The 25,254-nt window shown below is 44.0% G+C and overlaps 1 protein-coding gene across 1 annotated transcript; it reads left to right on the forward strand.

Moving 5' to 3' along the window:
* The first annotated feature begins 1,778 nt into the window (after positions 1-1,778).
* LOC141087813 (uncharacterized) lies at positions 1,779-25,066 on the forward strand. The gene is made up of 3 exons (XM_073573656.1): positions 1,779-2,092; positions 2,198-3,128; positions 25,037-25,066. Exons 1-3 carry the CDS (start codon positions 1,779-1,781, stop codon positions 25,064-25,066), a joined length of 1,275 nt encoding a protein of 424 aa, XP_073429757.1.
* Positions 25,067-25,254: the final 188 nt, after the last annotated feature.

A 25,254-nucleotide genomic window follows, 5' to 3' on the forward strand; every position in this document is an offset into this window, starting at 1 on the left:
ACAGATATCTGCAGCACACACCTCCAGCGACGTTCAACCGAACAATGTGGAAACATCCAAGTCAGCCCAACTTTTGGTGCCAGTGTTAGGCTGGTTTCACATTTGCGCTTTTGTGCGCAGTGCATCGTGCGCACCAGTGTGCATGCGCACTGCGCACCTATATTTAACATGATGTGCGCATGGTCTTGCGCATACTTGCGCTTTCGTGCGCATGCGTTTTTTTGTCTTTCGCGCCAGGCGCGTCAGACGCAACATGTTGCATTTTTGGTTCCGCCCTGTCTCGTCAAAGAAACGCATGCGCACGCTTGCGCACGGAATGCGCAAAAACACCACATTGGAGCCTATGGGAGCGCATGCGTGCGCATGGTCTTGCGCACGCTTGCGTTTTTATGCGCATGCGTTTTTAAGATAAACACGACTGAAATGTGGTCTAGACAGTAAAAAAAAAAATTAAACCAAGGTGATAAAATGGTGTGGGCACTGGGATTCCACAATACTTTAAGGATTGCTCACGAGTGGACACACAGCACAAGCTGCACCAATGTAAGTATGAAAAACCTAATGTCTGGCTGAAATTTCAATACATTTCTATGTACTTATGTCTCTTTTTTTTTTTATTGCAGCATGTCTTCATCTGGTGAGGAATATGTCCCCGGGACAGGGCAAGAGGCAGAAGTGAGTACCATGCTTCCGTATGGATTGGAAAAAATAAACACATGTGGTTAATTTTTTTGGTTTAATTTTCAGACCTCATCCTCCATCACGCCACCACCACCGGAGGAACGGCAGGAGCAGCAAGGCCAAGTGCGGGCGGGAAGACGTGATGTAAGTACAGACGGACTGTTTTTTTTTTTTTACTTATTTTCTAGGCTGGTTTATTTTATTTATTTTTTTTTGGTATTTTTTAAAGTTTTTTTTTTAAATTTTCATGGTTGTTTTTTTCGATGTTTGTTGCTTTTTTTTGCATTTATTTTCATTTAAAACAAAAATTTTTTTCATGGCTCGTGTATCAATATCTAAAGCTCAAAGTGTGTATGTGTGTTTGTGTGTGTGTATGTTTGTTTGTTTGGGTATATGGGCACGGGACTATGGGATGGCGGATATGTATGATGGTATATGGGCACGGGACTATGGGATGGAGGATATATATGATGGGTATATGGGCATGGGACTATGGGATGGAGGATATGTATGATGGTATATGGGCACGGGACTATGGGATGGAGGATATGTATGACGGGTATATGGGCACAGGACTATGGGATGGCGAATATGTATGATGGGTATATGGGCACAGGACTATGGGATGGCGAATATGTATGATGGGTATATGGGCACAGGACTATGGGATGGCGAATATGTATGATGGGTATATGGGCACAGGACTATGGGATGGAGGATATGTATGATGGTATATGGGCACGGGACTATGGGATGGAGGATAATTATAATTTTCTATAACTAACCACAGTTAGTTACTATGCCCGGGCAGCGCCGGGCTCTTCAGCTAGTTTTTGAGATTTTTTATTTTAAAATCTTTCAAAGATTAATGTTTGTCTTTCTTTTCTAGGCTCCACAGCGGGAGGAGGACCTCGCCCTGGACAACGATGAGCTCAACCGTCTAGTCCAGGAGCGAGTCCCGTTGTGGGACACCCGTCACCAACTGCACTCGGACAACATGGTGATCCGGCGGCTCTGGAACGAGGTGGCCGCATCGCTGATGGATGGCTGGGACAACGCCTCTCCCCGGGTCCGCAAGGATTTTCGTAAGTATTTAAATGCAGTGTGATGCAGCAGTGATCTTGGCCGGGATCACCCAACTGTGTGTGATGCTATTAACTCCATGGAGTTTCTATCATCACACACAGTTGGATGATCACAGCCTCCAGTGCATAGTCTTACTTTTTTTCTTTTTTTTTTTTTCCACCACAGTGAACAAAGTCAGAACCTGTTGGCGCTCGATGAAGGACCGCTTCAACAGGGATATCCGTCAGGAGAATCAGGTTCGCAGTGGTGCTGCGGCAAGGACCGGCACGAAGTACAGATACCATCGTGCCTTGGCATTTTTAAGACCGGTCCTTGCCTCCCGAACGTAAGTATTTTCTAGTTGTATTGTGTTTTATTCTGTGCTTTTCTATTCCACAGGAGTTGGCGATTGTTAATTTATGGTAGTAATTTCTTTCTTTTCTTTTCACAGCACCTGGAGCAGCACCCTGCAACCTGGGCCCGAAGCGGTCCTTCATCAAGCTGCCCCGGACCCCTCCCAGCCATCCATCAGCGAGGAAGCACCTTGCAGGTCTGCACCACAGTCATCTGGAGACCAGGAAGCTGGTCGCTCAGGTGTTCCCCTGTCCCAGGTCTCTGCCACTGGTTTTGCGGGCACTTCCCGCCAGCAGCGGCAGAGGACCTCGGACAGGCCTCTCATGCCCGAGTTCGTTGAATTGAGCTCGGTCTTTCAGAGTAGCCTCAAGGCACTCTCCGATAGACTTGAGAGTGGTTTCCTCCTTTTGGACCAACACTACAAGTCTAACGAGGGTCGCCTTGAGCGCCTGGAAGTCGACCTCGCCAGACCAGCGCATCATTTTTATACCCAAATAGCTCGGGACACGGCGGAACACCTTACCCCTGACCTCCAGTTGACTGTCATGCAGGCCTGCAACAATGCTTTTATGCAGGCTATGCAGCAGAGTAGGATTATGCAGCAGTCAGCGGTGGCATTTCCACCGGTGCCACCCCTGACTCGTTTTACAGCATTACCTACTTCTGCTGCATATCACTGCACAGCCACCACACTTCCAAGCCTCGCCGGACACCAATATACCGCCCCAAGTCCGAGTGCAGCTGGACACTTACCCGCCAACACCATGCCAAGCGCTGCTCCTGCCTGGCCCACCACTGCTGCCGCCACCACCACTGGATGGCCCGTCGTCACCACCCCTGCCTGTAGCGCCGCCACCACCACCACCAGCGGGAGGACCACCCCGGTATGGACCGCCACAGCCACCACGCCTGCATGGACCGCCACCACCACCAGCACCACCACCTCGGAGCAGCATCAGCTGGGGGATCCGCATTCAATATTTACGGCCCCTGCCAGGACATCCACCACCACCAGCATGCCACAGCAGGTACAAGATCCTGGCAGGCGGTCCACAAGCGCCAGGCCGTCCCCCAGCTCCAGCCAGTCCACAGCCTCCAGGTGTTCCAGAGGCTCAAGGCAGTCCAGAGGCTCAAGGCGGTCCAGAGGCTCAAGGCGGTCCCCGGGGTCTAGCCAGTCCTCAGGCTCTAGCGAGGACAGCAGCAAGACGACGGGCCACCGTCATAAAAAAACAAAGAGGAGGACTCTTACCCTCCTTCCTCCCTCACCTCCCACTTCACAACTTTCCTTGCCTCGGCTCCCTTCCCCCACTTCTTTGGTTCCTCCTTCCCCTAGAACCCCTTACTCCACCCAAAGCCGTTCCTCATCCCTCCACACCCCCCAGTTTCCACCAACTAAAAAATAAGTAAAATAAATGTTATATTTGTATTTCAAAATAATGTTTGGTTATTGTGTCTTTCGCCGCCTGCACACACTGCGCCGTACACTATGGTTTGTTTTTCTTTAGTTTATACCGGATGGTCAGCCATCCAACTCTGAAAGGGATACTATATTTCATTTTTTTTTTATATATATATATATATATATACACTCACTGGCCACTTTATTAGGTACACCATGCTAGTAAGGGGTTGGACCCCCTTTTGCCTTCAGAACTGCCTCAATTCTTCGTGGCAGAGATTCAACAAGGTGCTGGAAGCATTCCTCAGAGATTTTGGACCATATTGACATGATGGCATCACACAGTTGGCGCAGATTTGTCGGCTGCACATCCCTGATGCGAATCTCCCGTTCCACCTCATCCCAAAGATGCTCTATTGGATTGAGATCTGGTGACTGAGGAGGCCATTTGAGTACAGTGAACTCATTGTCATGTTCAAGAAACCAATCTGAGATGATTCGAGCTTTATGACATGGCGCATTATCCTGCTGAAAGTAGCCATCAGATGTTGGGTACATTGTGGTCATAAAGGGATGGACATGGTCAGCAACAATACTCAGGTAGGCTGTGGCGTTGCAACGATGCTCAATTGGTACCAAGGGGCCCAAAGAGTGCCAAGAAAAAATTCCCCACACCATGACACCACCACCACCAGCCTGAACCGTTGATACAAGGCAGGATGGATCCATGCTTTCATGTTATTTACGCCAAATTCTGACCCTACCATCTGAATGTCGCAGCAGAAATCGAGACTCATCAGACCAGGCAACGTTTTTCCAATCTTCTACTGTCCAATTTCGATGAGCTTGTGCAAATTGTAGCCTCAGTTTCCTGTTCTTAGCTGAGAGGAGTGGTACCCAGTGTGGTCTTCTGCTGCTGTAGCCCATCTGCCTCAAAGTTCGACGCACTGTGCGTTCAGAGATGCTCTTCTGCCTACCTTGGTTGTAACGGGTGGCAATTTGAGTCACTGTTGCCTTTCTATCAGCTCGAACCAGTCTGCCCATTCTCCTCTGACCTCTGGCATCAACAAGGCATTTCCGGCCACAGAACTGCCGCTCACTGGTTTTTTTTTCTTTTTCGGACCATTCTCTGTAAACCCTAGAGATGGTTGTGCGTGAAAATCCCAGTAGATCAGCAGTTTCTGAAATTCTCAGACCAGCCCTTCTGGCACCAACAATCATGCCACGTTCAAAGGCACTCAAATCACCTTTCTTCCCCATACTGATGCTCGGTTTGAACTGCAGGAGATTGTCTTGACCATGTCTACATGCCTAAATGCACTGAGTTGCCGCCATGTGATTGGCTGATTAGAAATTAAGTCTTAACACACAGTTGGACAGGTGTACCTAATAAAGTGGCCAGTGAGTGTATATATATATATAAATATATATATATATAAATAAAAAAAAAAATGAAATATAGCATCCCTTTCAGAGTTGGATGGCTGACCATCCGGTATAAAGTAAAGAAAGGGAAACCACCAAAAAAATAAATAAATAATATATATATATATATATATATATATATATATATTTATATATAAATATATATATATATTTTATATATATATATATATATATATATATATATATATATATAAATAAATATATATATATATATATATATATATATAAATATATATATATATATATAAATATATATAAATATATAAATATATATTTATATATATATATATATATATTTTTATATATATATAAATATAAATATATATATATATAAATATATATATATATATATATATATATATATATATATATATATATAAATATATATATATATTTTTTTTTTTATGGTGGTTTCCCTTTCTTTACTTTAACCTGGGCAGGTGAGTAGTGGAGTTTATTAAGACACAGTACACTGGGTACAGGTATAAAAAAACATGTATTTTATTTTTAACAAACAACAAAACTATTAAACCATTTGATCCTGCCATGCTACACGACCAACATCGGATAAAAAGAAGTCCGCAAATTTGTCCCTCATTTGGGCAACTTCGACTGAGGACCGAAGAGGGTGCTGAGTAAAATCTGGCAAAGGGTTGGCAGCAGGCTCATCCATGTCAAAGTTCGGCCGCTCCTTTGCCATAACAAAATTGTGCAGAACCACGCATGCCTTCACCACCTCATCCACTGTTTCCATTTTGAGATTGATGGCGGTGCTGAGAATTCGCCATCTGGACACTAGAATGCCAAAGGCGCACTCTACAGTCCTGCGAGCCCTCGTAAGCCTGTAGTTGAAAATTTTCTTGCGGTGGTCCAAGTCACGGCTGGAGTACGGCTTCAGCAGGTTTGGGCACATCTGAAATGCCTCATCCCCAACCACTACAAATGGCAGTGGTGGAGTTTGGGTTTGGGGAAGAGGCCGTGCCAGTGGAAAATTGAAATGGTTGCCGTACAACCTCCAGCCCATATCAGAGTTCTTAAAAGTCTGTGAATCGTTGCCCCGTCCGAATGCCCCTATGTCCACCGCCACAAACCGGCAGTCTGCATCCGCAATGGCCATTAGGAATGTGGAAAAGTACTTCTTGTAGTTGTAGTACTCAGAGCCACTTCTTGCAGGTTTTGTGATGCGGATGTGCTTCCCGTCCACCGCTCCTAGGCAGTTCGGGAAATTGCAGACTGCCCAGAATTTCTCCGATATTTGAAGCCACTTTTCGGCAGTGGGCAATGGCAGAAACTCCGGACACAGAACATCCCACAGAGCCCTGCAGGTGTCGGCAACAATCCCGGATAAAGTAGAGATTCCCAGCCGGTACTGGAAATGCAGGGATGAAAGACTCTCTCCAGTTGCCAGGAACCTGCCAAACATAAAAAGAAAAAATAATTATATTTCTGTCTTGGGTATTACTAAAAACACTGAAAATAAAAAAGTACATGTCCTAACTATTTTGCATGTTTTTTTAATACAACATAGCAAAAAAACATTTTATAAAGGCTTGGGATTAGTACATGCCAGAAGAAAAACCATTATGCAAAAAAGCAATTTCCCAAAAATAATGTTAAAATTCAATAGCCAAAAAAAAACCTAATTTTTTGGATCAAAAAAAAAAAAATGGGATTAGTACATGACAGAAGAAAAACCATTATGCAAAAAAGCAATTTCCCAAAAATAATGTTAAAATTCAATAGCCAAAAAAAAACCTAATTTTTTTGACCAAAAAAAAAAAAAAAAAAAATGGAAAAAGCCAAAAAAATTATGCAAACATAACAACATACATACCGTAAGGTGACAAGGAGCCTTTCTTCGGGAGGAATGGCACGCCGGAGCTGAGTGTCCCGTCTCCGGATGTTTCCTTCAACCATACCCAGCAAGTCAAGGAAGCTTTCCTGGGACATCCGTGTATAGTCAACAAATTTCTCCGGGTTTTCCTGTAGCTCGCTGTACAGCGTGTGATATGCTCCACGGCTTGCCCGGAGTTCGATGATTGGATGCCTCCAAAACCGACGCCGCTGCCGTCTCTGCTGTCTCTCCATCTCCCTTTCTTGCTGGCAACAAAAGGCATACGCCTGAGACAGCGCGATGTCAAGATCCAGCTTGAAGCGGAAATTATCCAGACGCAGGTCCATCTTGACACCGGAAACAGCAGCAAAATCTGATGAATTCAGCAGTACAGGGTCTATAAAACATTCCAATGACACACGCCCACTGGTGACCCATTGGTGTTCAAGGATTTTTCTATTGTGAAATGTCACACCTAAAAACGCATGCGCATAAAAAACGCAACCGCATGCAAAAACGCATGTAAAACGCAAGTAACGCTGCGTTATTTTGACGCATCAGCGTGCGCATGACGAAAAAAAACGCGCGTTTGTTTTTCTTTGCGTTTTTTATGCGCACGATGCGCTGCGCAAAAAAACGCTAATGTGAAACTAGCCTTACCCACAGCATCTGCAGAGACCCAAGACCAACACAATAATGTGTCCCCTCAGGAGCAGCAATCATCACAAGATGATCGGAAGATGCATTCCAGTCCATCTCCACAGTTCAAGTCGCAGTCATCAAAATCTCCAGAGGTTAAACCACAGCTCAACCCTGCAGCAGCATCATTCTACCCGGGAACAATTCACCCTTCCACGCCACACAGCTTATACGCCCGAGAGGCAATACAAGCTAACATGGTAACAAGGAATGAAAGATCGGATATGCCCGAGTTAGCCAGGTTTATGGTGAGCAAAGATCTAATCAGCACTAGCCTCTCAAAGTTTGACGACTGTGCAGAGAACTATAGAGCCTGGAAAGCAACCTTCAAGGCCACCATTGCTGACCTCAATCTATGTGCAGAACGGGAGCTCGACCTCATGGTAAAATGGTTGGGTCCTGACTCCACAAATCGTATCAAGAGTCTTCGGACCGTCTACGTGGGGGCAAGCTGAAGCAGGTCTCGCTGCTGCCTGGCTGAGACTCGAAAGAACCTATGGCAGCGCTGAAGCCATAGAAAAGTCCCTATTCAAGAGACTGCAGAATGTTCCAAGGATCAGCCTTAAGGAAGCCCACAAGCTTCTGGACTTAAGCGATCTGCTTATGGAACTGGAACTCGCAAAGAGAGACCCTCATCTGTCTGGATTATGCTACCTGGATACTGCCCATGGAGTGAACCCAATCGTCTCAAAGCTGCTGAATAGTCTGCAAGAGAAGTGGGCAGTATGCATTTCCAGGTACAAAAGGTCACATGATGTCACCTTTCCTCCGTTTAATCAGTTCTCCAAGTTTGTCGACTAACAGGCCCAAATGAGGAACGACCCTAGCCTAGACTTCCTGGAGTCTAACACTACAGCTTCAGCAAAACCGCCATCAAGGTATGAAAGCGTCTCACATAGACGCAAGGACTTGAGGAGCAGTATAAGTGTCAGAAAGACTAACCTGCCACCATCTGCAGTAACTGCCGATAAACAGTACACTATTCCATCGAGAAATAAGTCTTTCAATCGTGAGTGTCCCATTCACAAAAAAACGCACTTACTGAATAAATGTAGAGGCTTCAGGACCAAAACCATGCAGGAGCGCAAGAAAATCCTCAGCGAACTTGGGGTATGTTTCAAGTGCTGCGCCTCATTAGAACACATGGCCAAGGACTGTAAATCTGCCATTAAGTGTGAAGAGTGTCATAGCGACAAACACCCTTCAGTTTTGCATCCAACCTCAGCCACCAACGATCCAGCAGTCGCAGTTACCTCTAGTCCGGCTACAAGCCATGGCGGGGTGCCACAGAATAACGCCAATTCTACCACGGCTGTCTCCTGCTCATGCTCAGAAGTATGTGGGGAGAGCCAAAGTGATAAATGCTGTGCCAGGATATGCCTAATCAGAGTTTATCCAGAAGGGCAACCAGAGAAGGCAGTAAAAATGTATGCCATCATTGACGATCAGAGCAATCGATCCCTAGCTGGACCTAAGTTCTTTGAAGCCTTTGGAATCAAGGGACCAGCAAAGCCCTATACTCTGAATACTTCCTCAGGCCGCATAGAGACCAGTGGCAGGAGTGCACAAGGTTTCATTGCTTCTCCTGTCAATGGAGGCGTAGAAATACCCTTACCTACGCTAATCGAATGCGATCAAATACCCGACCAAAGGGATGAGATCCCTACTCCAGAAGCTGCGTTCCAGCAACCACACCTAAGGTACCTAGTCAGCGTTATCCCACCTATGGACTCAGATGCTGAAATCCTACTTCTGCTCGGCAGAGACAATTTAAGGATACATAAGGTCCGCCAACAGTGCAATGGTCCTGACTATGCCCCCTACGCACAGAGACTCGACTTGGGGTGGGTAATCATAGGAAATGTGTGCTTGGACCGAACAAGAGTCGATTCCTTTAAGACTTATGTACGCAGAGACGGAGGAGCTACTCTCTGCAAACCATGCTCTCATCACTACAAGGTGAAAGAGAAGCCTCCAGATCCAGTACAGCTGCCTGATGTCATTCCTTCTCCCTATGCAGACGACTTGGGAAGATCGGTGTTTCATTCTACTAAGAATGACAACAAAGTAGCCCCATCAATGGAAGACAAGGAATTTGTCAGGATAATGGACAATTAGTTCCTTAAGGACTAGACCAATCACTGGGCTTTTCCCCTACCCTTCCGAGCTACCAGGGTAAGACTCCCGAACAATCGTGAACGAGCCTTGTCCAGATTCAACTCTCTCCAGTGCACACTTAGCAATAAACCGGAGATGAAAGAACACATTGTCACATTTATGAGCAAGATATTCCGGAATAACCAAGCGGAGCCAGCTCCTCCCTTAAAGGAAAATGAGGAGTGCTGGTACCTACCCTCATTCGGAGTATATCACCCACGGAAACCTAAGCAAATTAGAGTTGTCTTTGATTCAAGCGCCAAACATCAAGGTGTATCTCTCAACGATGTCCTCCTCACGGGTCCTAACCTTACAAACAACCTAGTAGGAGTGTTGATGAGGTTCTGGAAAGAGCCCATTGCCATCACCGCCGACATTGAATAGATGTTTCATTGTTTCATAGTCAGAGAGGACCATAGGAATTTCCTCAGGTTCCTGTGGTACAAGGACAATGACCCCAGCAAAGAGATGGTGGAGTATCGCATGAGGGTGCACATATTTGGGAACAGCCCTTCCCCAGCAGTGGCAACCTATGGCCTGTGGAGAACCGCTCAAGAAGGAGAGACCAAATAAGGAACAGATGCCAAAGACTTTGTAGAGAAAGACTTCTATTTAGATGATGGACTAAAATCTCTACCCACAGAAGAAGCGACTATCGATCTACTCAAGAGGACCCAAGGTATGCTGTACCAAGCTAAGCTTAGATTGCACAAAATTGCTTCAAACAGCACGGCTGTCATGGGAGCCTTTGATTCAAGTGACCACGCACCAGGATTCAAGGACATAGACCTGGGACCAGACTTTTCACCTGTGCAGAGAAGCTTAGGCTTGAGGTGGAACCTGTCAGTCGACACCTTCAGTTTCCAAATAAACTGTGCAGACAAACCATTCACTAAACGTGGTGTCCTGTCAGTGGTAAATAACTTATACGACCCACTGGGGTTTGTAGCACCAATTACCATACAAGGTAAATCCCTTCTGAGACAGTTTTCCGAAACCATCAAGGACTGGGATGCCCCATTCCCTCCTGAGAAGGAACCAAAATGGGAAACCTGGAAGCAGTCTTTGTGTGCCTTGGATGAAATTCACATACTGAGATGCTGCGCCAGAAGCTCACTTGCTGCTAGCACTAGGAAGGAACTCCATGTGTTCTCAGATGCATCCATGGAAGCCATTGCAGCTGTCGCCTACTTGAAGGTGATGGGTCCCGACAATCAAGATCACATTGGGTTCGTTTTCGGCAAGGCTAAGTTGGCTCCCAAGCCCGATCACACTATGCCCAGGCTTGAACTCTGTGCGACCGTGCTTGCAGTAGAACTCGTAGACTTTATACAGCACGAGCTGGACACCAACATAGACGACGTGCAATACTACAGTGACAGTAAGGTTGTCTTAGGTTACATCTACAACCAAACAAGGCGCTTCTACGTGTACATCAGTAACCGCATCGAGAATAAGGAGGTCTTCCAAGCCTGAACAATGGCACTATATCCCATCTGAACTTAATCCAACTGACCATGCCACTAGACCTATGTCTATAAGGTCCTTTGCTAACTCTTCTTGGCTTTCAGGTCCTAAGTTTCTGTTGGAACAGAAGGGAAGTGAGTGTGTCCAGGAAGTCTTCAGCATCCAGGATCTGGATGGCGATCCAGAAGTCTGCTCCGAGGTCAGTGCTTTGGCGACGAACACTAAACCAACCTCCAGCCTCGGTTGCCAGCACTTCAAATACTTCTCCAATGGGATGAAACTTCTTAAAACTATAGCAAGGTTAGTCCACATTGCAAGATCTTATCTCAGCTCACGTTGAGACAAAGACTGTCAGGGCTGGCACGTCTGCCACAAACCACTCTCTACCCAGTACATTCCGGTAGGATGAACCATGAACAGAACACTGCCCTAGTACTTCATCCATTGGATTTCCTTTGGGTCGGAGACAGTTTGGCCTAGTGCGGCTTCTCTGATCCGAAGATGGGTACCATTGGATTGTCTCAGGAACTGTCATCTAGCTCATTTTGAAGTTGTTATTATTGCATGCATATTTGTGTTTCCTTTCTAGGTTATTGAACTTTACTTAAACAAAAAACATTAATATAGTGAAATCTCTTATGGAATTTCAGATGGGGAGTGTGCTGTTCCATCTGAGGTTATGATTGTATGCTTATATAATTGTGTTATGTTATCTTTCTTTGTATTCAGTTTTGCATTTGGTCTGCTGCCACCTGCTGTCCTTTTCTGTATAGCAGACGGCAGCTAATTAATTCTAGTACATGCCTCCCACTTCCAGGTCAGGTGACTCCTTCTCTTCCTGCCGGTGGCCATTACTAGTTTCTTTTTCACCCGGGAGAGACACGCTTACCAGGCTGTGGAAGGCATCAGTTTTTTGACCACACACAATTTGCTCAATTTGCTGAATCATCGTGCTACCAACTTGCTGCACACCTTGCTGCACACACATTGTTGTACCACCTCGGTCGTTACACCTGCATTTCTGGAGAAGTACTGCATTACCAATCATATGCTGTATGTCCAGATTTCGAATATACAAGTCTGGACTTCACAATATCTGGTGTGTATCATCTCTCCGGACGTATGAACAGCAAAACAGCAACAATGGTCCTGTCTGCTCTGCATTGAGGAATCGGAAGGTAGGAATCTCTCCCAGCCCCAATCAACTACACCTACATTCACCTCATGTGGGGACAGAACAATGATGCTGTAGTATCTCTGCTACATACAATGCATTCATTCTTGGACAATGAGGGAACTGCAGTGCGCACCATGTTCTTTGACTTCTCTAGTGCTTTGAATACCTTACAGCCGCTCTTACTACGAAATAAGTTGACTGATATGGCAGTGGATGAGGGGATGGTGAACTGGATAAGCAACTACCTGACGATCAGGCCGCAGTTTGTAAGGATGGGGGAGGTGGTATCTGGCAGTGTACGGAGCAGTGTGGGAGCCCCTCAGAGTACAGTGCTGGCGCCCTTCCTCTTCACATTGTATACAGCTGACTTTCAGTATAAATCCGATCTCTGTCACCTCCAAAATTTCTCAGATGACTCAGTGATTGTAGGGGGTATTGTGGGGGACCGGGGTGAAGAAAAATATAGAAGGGTCGTTTCTGATTTTGTAGATTTAGTTCTGGACAGTTAGTCCGGCACCAATGTAAAGAAAACCAAGGAAATAGTGGAGAGTTATAGGAGAAAGGATGATTACTTACCGATCACTATTGCTGGCCAGGAGGTGGAGATGGTTGAAAGCTACAAATATGTGAGGGTTCACCTTGACAGCAAACTTGATTGGAGGTGTCATGCAGAGAAGGTTCAAAAGAAGGGAATGAGCAGACTGTACTTTCTGCGGAAGCTCAGGTCGTTCAATGTGTGCATTAAAGTGCTGGAAATGTTCTACCAGTCCGTGGTAGCGAGCGCCATCTTTTTTGCTATCATCTGCTGGGGCAGTAGTGTGCGAGTAGCTGAGGCTAATATGCTCAACAAACTTATCAAGAAGGCAAGCACGGCTGTTGGCCTCCATCTTGACTCTTTTGAGGAGGTAGTGGAAGATAGGATTCAGAAGAAGTGTAGGGCTATAATACACACCCACTATACGGGCTGCTCTTGAATCAGAAGAGCACATTCAGTAGCCGTCTAATCCTAAAGTGCAAGAAGGAGAAATTCAGGAAATCATTTGTGCCTACTGCTATGGGGATGTATAATAATTCACTAAGGATGAAAGATGGCTATGACCTAGGGCTGGCACACTAATGGAAATGATCAGAGATTTGTGTACCTTTGCTTGTTACGTATTGTTGTTAGTCATGTGCAAGATCTGTGTCTGGTAATTACTCTATGTAATCCTGTTCTTAATGTTTTGTTTGTAATGCTGTTGTAACGCTGCTGTGATACCATAATTTCCCTCGGGATCAATAAAGTGTATCGTATCATATCGTATATGCTTATATGTGCATTAATCTTTATTCCTGTGATCACACCAGTTTGCCTGGCTCCAGAGTGATACATATAGGGTCATGTATAATTGTGCGCTAATCACAGGTGTTGTTAGACAGATTTCCTCTCCTCATAATATTCCCCTTTACAGTGATGCAGAACTTTACTATATATTTATATATTTTCATGCAGACTTAATCCGCATTGCTGGGAGACCTTGGCAAAGAAGGTTTATGTCTCGAAGGATATTCCAGATTTCCAGTGTGTACTTGTGATTACTTTTTTCCATATAAGTTATACTTACATCCGCTAAGCACAGAAATTTATAAACCTTTATGAAATCGCACATAGAAGTCTCTGACCACAGGAAGATAAATTATTCTATAAGAGAAATCTTTATTTCACAGTGAAAACAATGTGATGCATTTGATAGGACTGAGAAGAACTGGCCTGCCAGCCTTTTTATGTCAAGTAGTCCTGTCTGGTCCATGGAGGCATAGGCACCTATTCATTGAGTCCTGTGTGCACCTCCATGTGCATATTGCCACAATTCTTACCCCATTTAGGGACTAGACTAAAATTTGTGGTGTAAGACGACACGTTGATAATTTGTTTGATTTTCATGGGTCAATCAAGTCACAATAAAAGATAAAAACGATTTTCAATTGAGTGCCGAAGTAATTTCTATGCTTGACAGTATTTTCTTCTGAGCACCAATCTGAATGTGAGCAAGCAGATTCATTTTCTTGTATACCACAACTCATCGTGAATTTGATGAGCGGGTATCGCCATGTCCTTTTTTCCTCTGCTCATGTTGGCAGAACTAGCCAAAACTGAAGAGAAAATGCCAAATGTTGCAAAATTTTGGAGCAACCTCACCAGAATCAGTACTCTTACTGGTCTGCATGTCTGCAGCTCTAAAAGCAAAAGGCTGCAATTCACTGTGGATTTTGACAACCTTCAATTGGAGCTGGCATTTACCTAAAGCAGTTTGTACTAACGAGTCATCCTTTCTTGGGTTTTTCTCGTAGGCACTTACCACTGCACACCTGGAACATCCACACGATCTGCCATTTTGGAGATGCTCTGATCTAGCAGTCCGGCAATTACAATTTGGTCCCAGTCCTATTTAATCATAGTAGTGACTAACTCTTGCCAAATGTTCCTGTTTCCAACCCATCAACTTTAAGAACCTTCTGTTTTCTTCATACAGATTATGTCCTCCCGAACTTGGCAGGGGCCATTTTGATTGTCTATTCAATGTTATTCACTTCACTTGTCAGTGGTTTTAATGTTATGTCTGATGTTTGTATTAGTGCATCTGCAATATGTTTGCAGTTCTGGAACCAGTGATTGTTTTTGGAGGGTTTTTTGTCTTTTTTTTAAACCAAGGTTCAATCAGGCCAGAGTCTACACAGTAGGGACTCGCTCACACGACCATATCGGTCGGCTCAGTGCAATTAGATAAAAGAAGGTATTGCACTCGAAGCAATGTTATTCAATGAGGTAGAGCAGATCGGCCTATTTTTTTCTCAGCTGTACACAGCATGCTGAGATTTCACTCCAAAATCGGTGAAGTGAAAGTAAAAGATCGGATGCCATTTGAACCATCAGAGTGGCTGAATACTTTTACAGATACATTACAATTCTGTAAGCTAGGAAATTGTAAATGGTCCTGTTCTGGATGAAAATTAGACTGTGTTGGCTAAAGGAGGACATTATTACTAGAAGGGACCCAGGCTGAGGTGTCATGGTCAAGTCCAGAGTTTATTTTCTGCTGTCCTCTCTCTGGACTGGTCGTGCGGGTTTTAATCTCCCCTGCCTTGTTCTGGAGCTAGCTGGGCTATTTCAGTCCGTCACAGCCTGCTGACCAGTGTAAGTGATAGCTCTAGCTTACAGTTCAGAGCCTCTGACCCTTGTACCTTGGTGCTCCTCCTGTCTTTGACTAGTATCCACGTGTATGACCCAGACTGATCTCTGACCCAGTCTCTTGGTATTCATTTCTGCTGCTACGTTCTCTGTCTGGCTTTTGATTCCCCGGCTTGTACCACAACAACGTCTTCCATATCACGCTTTTTGACACCACGCGCATGTTTGGCTTTTTGACCCTTGGCTTGGTATTTTGACTATGTGTATTGCTGCTACTTCTGGTACGTCTGCTCCTCATTGGTCAGACAAACCGAGTCAGAAACTTTAATTACCTGTGACACTTGTGCGGTTGCTCAGTGTTGCTATGCTTAGTGTGTAACCTCTCTTCCCTCACCAGCTCCCCTGGTGGAGGTTTCACTACATGAGGGATATTATAAGAAGAAGTGGCTCAAAATGGGGAACATGACACCAGGAAGTGGCCCAGGATGGACATTATTACTAGAAGAGGTCAGGATGTGGGACATAATAAAAGGAAGGGGTCAGGATTGTGGATGTTATTACAGAAAGGGGTCCAGGATACAGGATATTTTTTAGAATCTGGACCAGAATCAGGAACATTATTGCAGAAAGGGTCTAGGAATTGGAGCATTATCACAGGATAGGTCTAGGATGGGGGATATTATACCAGGAAGAGGCCCAGGATGGAAGACATTATTACTGGAAGGTGTCAGGATAGGGGACATTATTGCAGAAAAAGGCCCAGGATGGGAGACATTAATATAGGAAGGAGTCAGGATGGGGGACAATAATATAAGGAAGGAGTTAGGATTGGAGACATTATTGCAGAAGGGGCCCAGGATGGAGGTAATTTTTATGGCCCAGAATCGAGAACATTATTGCAGAAAGGGGCTAGGGTGGGGAGCATTATTACAGTAAAGGGCCCAGGGTTGGGGACATTATGGTAGAAAAGGGCTGGGAGGCATTATTACAGGAAAGGCTATAGGATGGGGGACATTATTGCAGAAAGGGACTGGGTTGGGGGGCATTATGACAGGAAAGGTCCAGGATGATGGACATTATACCAGGAAGGGGCCCAGAATGGGGGACATTATACAGGAAGGGGGGCATTATTACTGGAAGGTGTCAAAATAGGGGACATTATTGCAGAAAGGGGCCCAGGATGGGAGACATTATTACTGGAATGAGTCAGGATGGAAGCCATAATAAAAGGAAGTGGTTAGGATTAGGGCCATTATTGCAGAAGGGGCCAAGGATGGGGGGGCATTTTTATAGAATCTGGCCCAGAATCGGGAACATTATTGCAGAAAGGGGCTAGGATGGGAGCATTATTACAGGAAATAGTCCAGGATGGTGGACATTATTACAGGAAGGGGCAGGAGGTTTCTGCCGTTTATCAAGGCACCATATCAAGAGGGGATTCTCCTTATGTGCTGAGGACATTTATTGCTATGTGATCTAGCACTGCCTTTACAACTGACAGCTAAGTAGCCCTTTACCATTATGTGGATTATCTCACTCCTGATGAGTCTTTGGAGGGGAACACACTGAGTGTCTTGTTTAAAATTACAATGTTCTATTTGCATCTAATTTGCTATTTGAGTGTACTGTTTGTATTTATAGTTTTGGTCTGTATCCAAGTTCCCTGCTCCTTATGTGGTAACCCGTCATATATGAATATTTTTTCAGCTGAGAACAGTATCCTTGGATAGTCTCAGATAATGGCTTCATTGAGCATCTTTATAATTTCAAGTGGTTCACTATGAGCCACATTATTTTCCTAGTAATGACCTTCTAGGGGAACCATTTCTATATGTAGTGATCATTTCATCTTCACTACATAAGCTGTATTTTGACATACAACTACTATAAGCTCTATCCAGCATATAGGATAAATACCCTCTGTGTTTCATCTTTTGCACTTTAGATTGGCTATTATTTTTGCCCTTATTCTCCACATAATTATGAAAGAAGGGTTAGTAGGGATAGCCATCGAGAAGCGGAGCGCCAATTTCATTTTTTTCATAGGGTGCCAACCTCCACTGTCAGGAAGGGTCACTACAGGGATAGTTTGAAAGCTCCCTCTCTCCCTCTTTTTCCTTTGACATTTATCAACTGCCAATATATACAGTGGGTATGGAAAGGATTCAGACCCCTATAAATTTTTCACTCTTTCTTTCATTGCAGCCATTTGGTAAATTCAAAAAAGTTCATTTTTTTTCCTCATTAATGTACACTCTGCATCCCACCTTGACTGAAAAAAGTGCATGTCAGACCAAGTGAGAACCATGAGGTCAAAGGAACTGGCCAAGGAGCTCAGAGACAAAATTGCGGCAAGGTACACATCTGGCAAAGGTTACAAAAGAATTTCTGCAGTACTCAAGGTTCCTAAGAGCACAGTTGTCTCCATAATCCTTAAATGGAAGAAATTTGGGACCACCAGAATTCTTCCTAGACCTGGCCGACCAGCCAAACTGAGCAATCGTAGAAGAGCCTTGGTGAGAGCGGTAAAAAAGAACCCCAAGATCATTGTGGCTGAGCTCCACAGATGCAGTAGGGATATGGGGGAAAGTTCCACAAAGTCAACTATCACTGCAGCCCTCCACCAGTCGGGCCTTTATGGCAGAGTGGCCCGATGGAAGCCTCTCCTCAGTGCAAGACAAAAGAAAGACCGCATAGAGTTTGCTAAAAAAAAAAAAAAAAAAGCACATGAAGGACTCCCAGAATATGAGAAATAAGATTCTCTGGTCTGAAGAGGCGACGATAGAGCTTTTTGGTGATAATTCTAAGCAGTATGTGTGGAGAAAACCAGGCACTGCTCATCACCTGCCCAATACAATCCCAAAACTGAAACATGGTGGTGGCAGCATCATGCTATGGAGGCGTTTTTCAGCTGCAGGGACAGGATGACTGGTTGCAATTGAAGGAAACATGAATGTGGCCACGTACAGAGATATCCTGGATGAAAACCTCTTCCAGAGTGCTCTGGACCTCAGACTTGGCCGAAGGTTCACCCTTCAACAAGACATTGACCCTAAGCACACAGCTAAAATAACAAAGGAGTGGCTTCAGAACAACTCTGTGACCTTTCTTGACTGCCCCAGCCAGAGCCCTGACCTAAACCCAATTGAGCATCTCTGGAAAGACCTGAAAATGACTGTCCACCAACATTCAAACTCCAACCTGATGGAACTGGAGAGGATCCCCAAATCCAGGTGTGAAAAACTTGTTGCATCATTCCCAAGAAGACTCATGGCTGTATTAGCTCAAAAGGTGCTTCTACTCAATACTGCGCAAAGGGTCTGAATACTTATGACCATGTCATATTTCAGTTTTTCTTTTTTAATAAATTTGCAAAAATTTCTACATTTCTGTTTTTTTCAGTAAAGTTGGGGTGCAGTGTACATTAATGAGAAAAAAATTTTTTTTTTTGAATTTACCAAATGGCTGCAACAAAACAAAGAGTGAAAAATTTAAAGGGGTCTGAATACTTTCCGTACCCACTTTATATATTCTTTCACCCCCTCCTACCCCTTGTATGGCTAATTTTGGTCTATTGTAAACTGTTGGACAGACAGTATATTTGAGCTCCCACAGCCATTTAGGCATAGTACTACACCCCCTTTACACTAGTAGGTCTTTAATCGCATTTCCTACACAGGGCTTTAAAGGTTTAGAAGGGAGAGACGCCGTCGAGTGGGGGCGCCACAATCGCAGGACTAGGGTGTCACCTCCACTGGTAGGTAGGGTCGTATAAGAGTAGAACAGGACAAGGCACCTCCCCCTGGCTCCTCTATCTACTGTGCGTTTTACATTTTTATCTTGGTGATTGTTTTGGTTATTTGCACTTTTTGGTAATTTAGACTGGTCAATAAAAGCTATATTTATGAATCATTACTTATGTGAAGTCCCTTCGGTGAATTTACTAGAGTTACAAACTCCTCACTTACAGTATTTTTCTTTAAGCTGTGACCGGGCCTGATTCTGGGGTCTCTCTGAGACACTGTGTGATCATTTATGGCAGGGTCGAACCTCCACAAAAATTAGGTCGTGCTATAAGTGGGAATCATTTGCTCAATCATCACCTGATCTGCAGAAAAGATCAATCTGTAGTAATAACTCATAATGATCCTCAGTGATTGCGGACACCAGAATACAGCATCCTGCACTGTCTGATATTGAGCTTGGATCAAGGACATCATACATTACATATCATATACAGCTGTGGCCAAAAGTATTGACACCCCTGCAATTCTGTCATATAATACTCAGTTTCTTCCTGAAAATGATTGCAAACATAAATTCTTTGGTATTATTACCTTCATTTAATTTGTCTTACATGAAAAAACACAAAAAGAATTGTCCTAAAGCCAAACTGGATATAATTCCACACCAAACATAAAAAAGAGGGTGGACAAAAGTATTGGCACTGTTCGAAAAATCATGTGATGCTTCTCTAATTTGTGCAATTAACAGCACCTGTAACTTACCTGTGGCACCTAACAGGTGTTGGCATTAACTAAATCACACTTGCAGCCAGTTGACATGGATTAAAGTTGACTCAACCTCTGTCCTGTGTCCTTGTGTGTACCACATTGAGCATGGAGAAAAGAAAGAAGACCAAAGAACTGTCTGAGGACTTGAGAAACCAAATTGTGAGGAAGCATGAGCAATTTCAAGGCTACAAGTCCATCTCCAAAGACCTGAATGTTCCTGTGTCTACCGTGCGCAGTGTTATCAAGAAGTTTAAAGCCCATGGCACTGTGGCTAACCTCCCTAGATGTGGACGGAAAAGAAAAATTGACAAGAGATTTCAACGCAAGATTGTGCGGATGTTGAATAAAGAACCTCGACTAACATCCAAACAAGTTCAAGCTGCCCTGCAGTCCGAGGGTACAACAGTGTTAACCCGTACTATCCGTCGGCGTCTGTATGAAAAGGGACTGTATGGTAGGAGACCCAGGAAGACCCCACTTCTTACCCCAAGACATAAAAAAGCCAGGCTGGAGTTTGCCAAAACTTACCTGAAAAAGCCTAAAACGTTTTGGAAGAATGTTCTCTGGTCAGATGAGACAAAAGTAGAGCTTTTTGGGCAAAGGCATCAACATAGCATTTACAGGAGAAAAAAAAAGGCATTCAAAGAAAAGAACACGGTCCCTACAGTCAAACATGGCGGAGGTTCCCTGATGTTTTGGGGTTGCTTTGCTGCCTCTGGCACTGGACTGCTTGACCGTGTGCATGGCATTATGAAGTCTGAAGACTACCAACAAATTTTGCAGCATAATGTAGGGCCCAGTGTGAGAAAGCTGGGTCTTCCTCAGAGGTCATGGGTCTTCCAGCAGGACAATGACCCAAAACACACTTCAAAAAGCACTAGAAAATGGTTTGAGAGAAAGCACTGGAGATTTCTAAGGTGGCCAGCAATGAGTACAGACCTGAATCCCATAGAACACCTGTGGAGAGATCTAAAAATGGCAGTTTGGAGAAGGCACCCTTCAAATGTCAGGGACCTGGAGCAGTTTGCCAAAGAAGAATGGTCTAAAATTCCAGCAGAGCATTGTAAGAAACTCATTGATGGTTACCGGAAGCGGTTGGTCGCAGTTATTTTGGCTAAAGGTTGTGCAACCAAGAATTAGGCTGAGGGTGCCAATACTTTTGTCTGGCCCATTTTTGGAGTTTTGTGTGAAATGATCAATGTTGTGCTTCATTCAAGACAAATTAAATGAAGATAATACCAAAGAATTTGTGTTTGCAATCATTTTCAGGAAGAAACTGAGTATTATCTGACAGAATTGCAGGGGTGTCAATACTTTTGGCCACAACTGTACAGTGCAATACATTATATGTGAGGTCCTGTAGACACCTCCAGGTGTGATCATTCAGAATAACATTGTATATACAGGTGCTTCTCACAAAGTTAGAATATCACCAAAAAGTTAATTTATTTCAGCTCTTCAATACAAAAAGTGAAACTCATATTATATACAGAGTCAATACAGAGTGATTTATTTCAGGTGTTTATTTCTGTTAATTGTTATGAATGAGTCACCGTAGGAGGAAAAAGCAGAAATAAAAGCTAAGTCCAGAAAACCAGAGAAGATGGCAACTATCAGATTGCAGACCCCTGAACCTATCAACACAACTAGCAGTAGCCGTGGGGGTTCCTACGATGCCCTAGACCCCTCGATCACAGCCAGAGAATTAAATAGGCCTAAAGAAAGAAAGGGGAAATCTAAACTGCCCCAGAGCAGACCCCAAAGCAATAGGCAGCCCCCAACATATAATGACGGTGAAGCAAGATGAAAACACTAACACAGACAGAAAGATAGATTGAGCAAAGACGGGGCCCAAAACTACCTAGATAGGAAAGGACAGGAAGGCTGCTGTCTGCAATCTGCCAAAACCCTATCAAAGACATAAGCCAACAAGCTGATATGAAAAAGTCCCTGAAGCAGCTAGGCTTCAAAAACTAAATCAGCACTCAGGTATTTTCAGAAGACAGAGCTAAAGGAATTCAGCACACCCCAGCAGGGAATGGCAGAAATCCAGAAAAACAAAGCAAAACAAAGTCAAAGCACCAATGCAAAAGGCCGAGCAGCAAACTTAGCTTTAGAGGAGCAGGAATTCAGACTGGTCTCCAAGGATCCCACAGAGAAATCACCCGCAGGGCAGAAGGCAGAAGGGCGTCGGCAGCCTTATATCCAGTCAGTAACTCCACTCAGCCAGTCATCATCATCAGCCTCAGGTGTTTGATAATCAGGCTCACTACCTTTCTTTACCAGAAGAGGGAGTTCCTCGGGCCTCAGTAATGAAGGGGAAAATTAACTCACAACAGTTAATGTTGATGATTATGGCTTACAACTAATGAAAACTCAAAAGTCATTATCTCAGTAAATTAGAATACTTTATAACACCAGCTTGAAAAAATATTTTAAAATCTGAAATGTTGGCCTACTGAAATGTAGGTTCAGTAATGCACTCAATACTTGGTTGGGGCTCCTTTTGCATTAATTACTGCATCAACGCAGCTTGGCATGGAGGCGATCAGCCTGTGGCACTGCTGAGGTGTTATGGAAGCCCAGGTTGCTTTGATAGCAGCCTTAAGCTCATCAGCATTGTTGGGGCGGGTGTCTCATCTTCCTCTTGTCAATACCCCATAGATTCTCTATGGGGTTAAGGTCAGGTGAGTTTGCTGGCCAGTCCAGCACAGTGATACTGTTGTTTTTAAACCAGGTATTGGTACTTTTGGCAGTGTGGACAGGTGCCAAGTCCTGCTGGAGAATTAAATTTTTATCTTCAAAAAGCTTGTCAGCAGAGGGAAGCATGAGGTGCTCTAAAAATTCTGGTAGATGGCTGCGCTGACTTTGGTCTTGATAAAACACAGTGGACCTATGCCAGCAGATGACATGGCTCCCCAAACCTTCACTGATTGTGGAAACTTCACAATAGACCTCAAGCAGCTTGGATTGTGTGCCTCTCCACTCTTCCTCCAGACTCTGGGACCTTGATTTCCAAATGAAATGCAAAATTTACCTTAATCTGAAAACAACACCTTGGTCCACTAAGCAACAGTCCATTTTTTTTCTCCCTGGCCCAAGTAAGATGTTTCTGGTGTCTATTGTGATGAATGGCTTGACACAAGGAATACGACACCTGTAGCCCATGTTTTGGATATGTCTGTGTGTGGTGGCTCTTGAAGCAATGACTCCAGCAGCAGTCAACTCCTTGTGAATCTCCCCCACATTTTGGAATGTCCTTTTCTTAACAATCCTTTACAGGCTGTGGTTATCCCGGTGCTTGTGCACCTTTTTCTACCACACTTTTTATTTCCACTCAACTTTCCATTAATATGCTTGGATACAGCAATCTGTGAATAGCCAGCTTCTTTAGCAATGACCTTTTGTGGCTTAGCCTCCTTGTGGAGTGTGTCAATGACTGCCTTCTGGGCATCTGTCAAGTCAGCAGTCTTCCCCATGATTGTGGACCCTACTGAAACAGACTAAAGGACCATTTAAAAAGCTTAGGAAGCCTTTGCAGGTGTTTTTGTTAATTATTCTAATTTCCTGAGATAATGACTTTTGGGTTTTCATTGGCTGTAAGCCATAATCATCAACATCAACAGAAATAAACACATGAAATAGATGTCTGTAATGACTCTATATATGAGTTTCACTTTTTGCATTGAAGAACTTAAATAAATTAACTTATTGATGATATTCTAATTTAGTGAGCTCTTGTATGTGCTGTAGCATAGCTGTGAAGGACAGGGTTATATTCCAGCTCTGCAATGTTTCTCTAAGGCTTCTTTCACACTTCAGTCTTTTGACGTCAGTTCCAAACCGTCAAAGTGTGAAAAAACGGATGCACCGGATCTGTTTTTTGATGGATCTGTCGCAGCAGCCAGTGTCTGAAATTTAAAGGAACAGAACTCTGGAAAAGGAGAGAGCGCGAAACGGCCATTATAGCAAAATGGCGGATCCGTTTTTTTCTCAAAAGGGCGGATTTTGACTGACGCCAATCAACTGAAGTGTGAAAGAGGCCTAAGAAGCAGGAAGTCAGTTCATTGTGTGGTAGTCTCGTGCCAGAGTGTCCGCCTGCTGGATGCACTGTTCCATATCATTACGCACAACAAGTTTCCAAACATCTTAGGGTACGTGCTCACGATGAGGAATAGCAGCGTTTTGGATACAGCTCACCTGCACTGCAGTCTACATTAGAAGCACAGTGGGTGCGATTTATTGAAACCCCATGGCCCCTCTATTTGACGCTGCATAAACTCACCAGCGGTGCGGTTTTACAAACTGCAGCATGTCAATTTCCACAATAGAAATGTATTGGATGCTGTAAATCTTCATTGTTCAGTGAACACATGCGGATTTACCTGTGTGATTAGACCACGGCCCTTTGGACGCAGCAAAATTACACTGCATTCAAAACTCTGCTACTTCCTGATCATGGGCACGCACCCCTACAGGTTGTAAAGACTGAAAATGGTCAGTTGTTGAATTTGCAGCATTAAGAGGTCACAATTACTGAAATCAAAAGCGGTTTTCAATTAAAAACATCTTAATAGGTGAAGTTACGTGTTAACATTGGACCCCCCTTCTTTGATATCACCTTCACAATTCTTGTATCCATTGAACTCTTGAGTTTTTGGAAAACTTCTACTTGAATTTATTTGCAGGATGAGATCCTATGTAGAGAAAAATGGTCCCCCCCCCAAACACAAAATATGTGAACAAGTACATAATTTTATTGAGACAAAAAAATAAAAGAGCTTAAAAACAGAAATGTGTACAGACGATAAAAAAATGAAGACAGAAAACACTGAGCATATAAATAAGTTGTGTCAGGATAAACTCAATTCAATAGAATGGCAAGTGTAACTTAGGGAAAAGTAAAATTCTTATGGATTAAGTACAGAGTGCATATAACTAAAGTGCAAGCAGGACACAGTAACTGGACAACACTAGGATTTGTCTCTGCTGGTTTATCTACATAGAATCTCCTCTTGCAACATGGTCCTCCGTGTTACCTCTTAGGACATTTTTTCTGCTCTTTTCTTTGCAGGATGTCAGAGTAGCCCTCCAGAGCTGCTAAGGTGAAAAATCTCCCAACCTTATATATTTTCTCTTTTGTTTGAGGATGCTACAAAGGTTCTCCATAGGGTTGAGGTCAGGGGAGGATGATGGCCACCCATGAGTTTCTATCCTTTTATGCCTACAGCAGCCAATGACTCAGAATTATTCTTTGTAGCATGAGATGGTGAATTGTCATGCATGAAGATG

This window comes from Dendrobates tinctorius, unplaced genomic scaffold, assembly GCF_039654945.1.
Source record: "Dendrobates tinctorius isolate UK_male_01 unplaced genomic scaffold, ASM3965494v1 ptg000035l, whole genome shotgun sequence".
NCBI classification, from domain to species: Eukaryota; Metazoa; Chordata; class Amphibia; order Anura; family Dendrobatidae; genus Dendrobates; species Dendrobates tinctorius.

Bases quoted from the DNA above. Each gene is read 5' to 3' on its own strand.
- LOC141087813 (XM_073573656.1), top strand. From the start codon at position 1,779: ATGCAGTGTGATGCAGCAGTGATCTTGGCCGGGATCACCCAACTGTGT. The intron at 2,093-2,197 runs GTAAGTATTTTC...TTCTTTTCACAG, and splicing joins CCGGTCCTTGCCTCCCGAAC to CACCTGGAGCAGCACCCTGC. The intron at 3,129-25,036 runs GTACAAGATCCT...TTTTCTTTGCAG, and splicing joins CCACCAGCATGCCACAGCAG to GATGTCAGAGTAGCCCTCCA.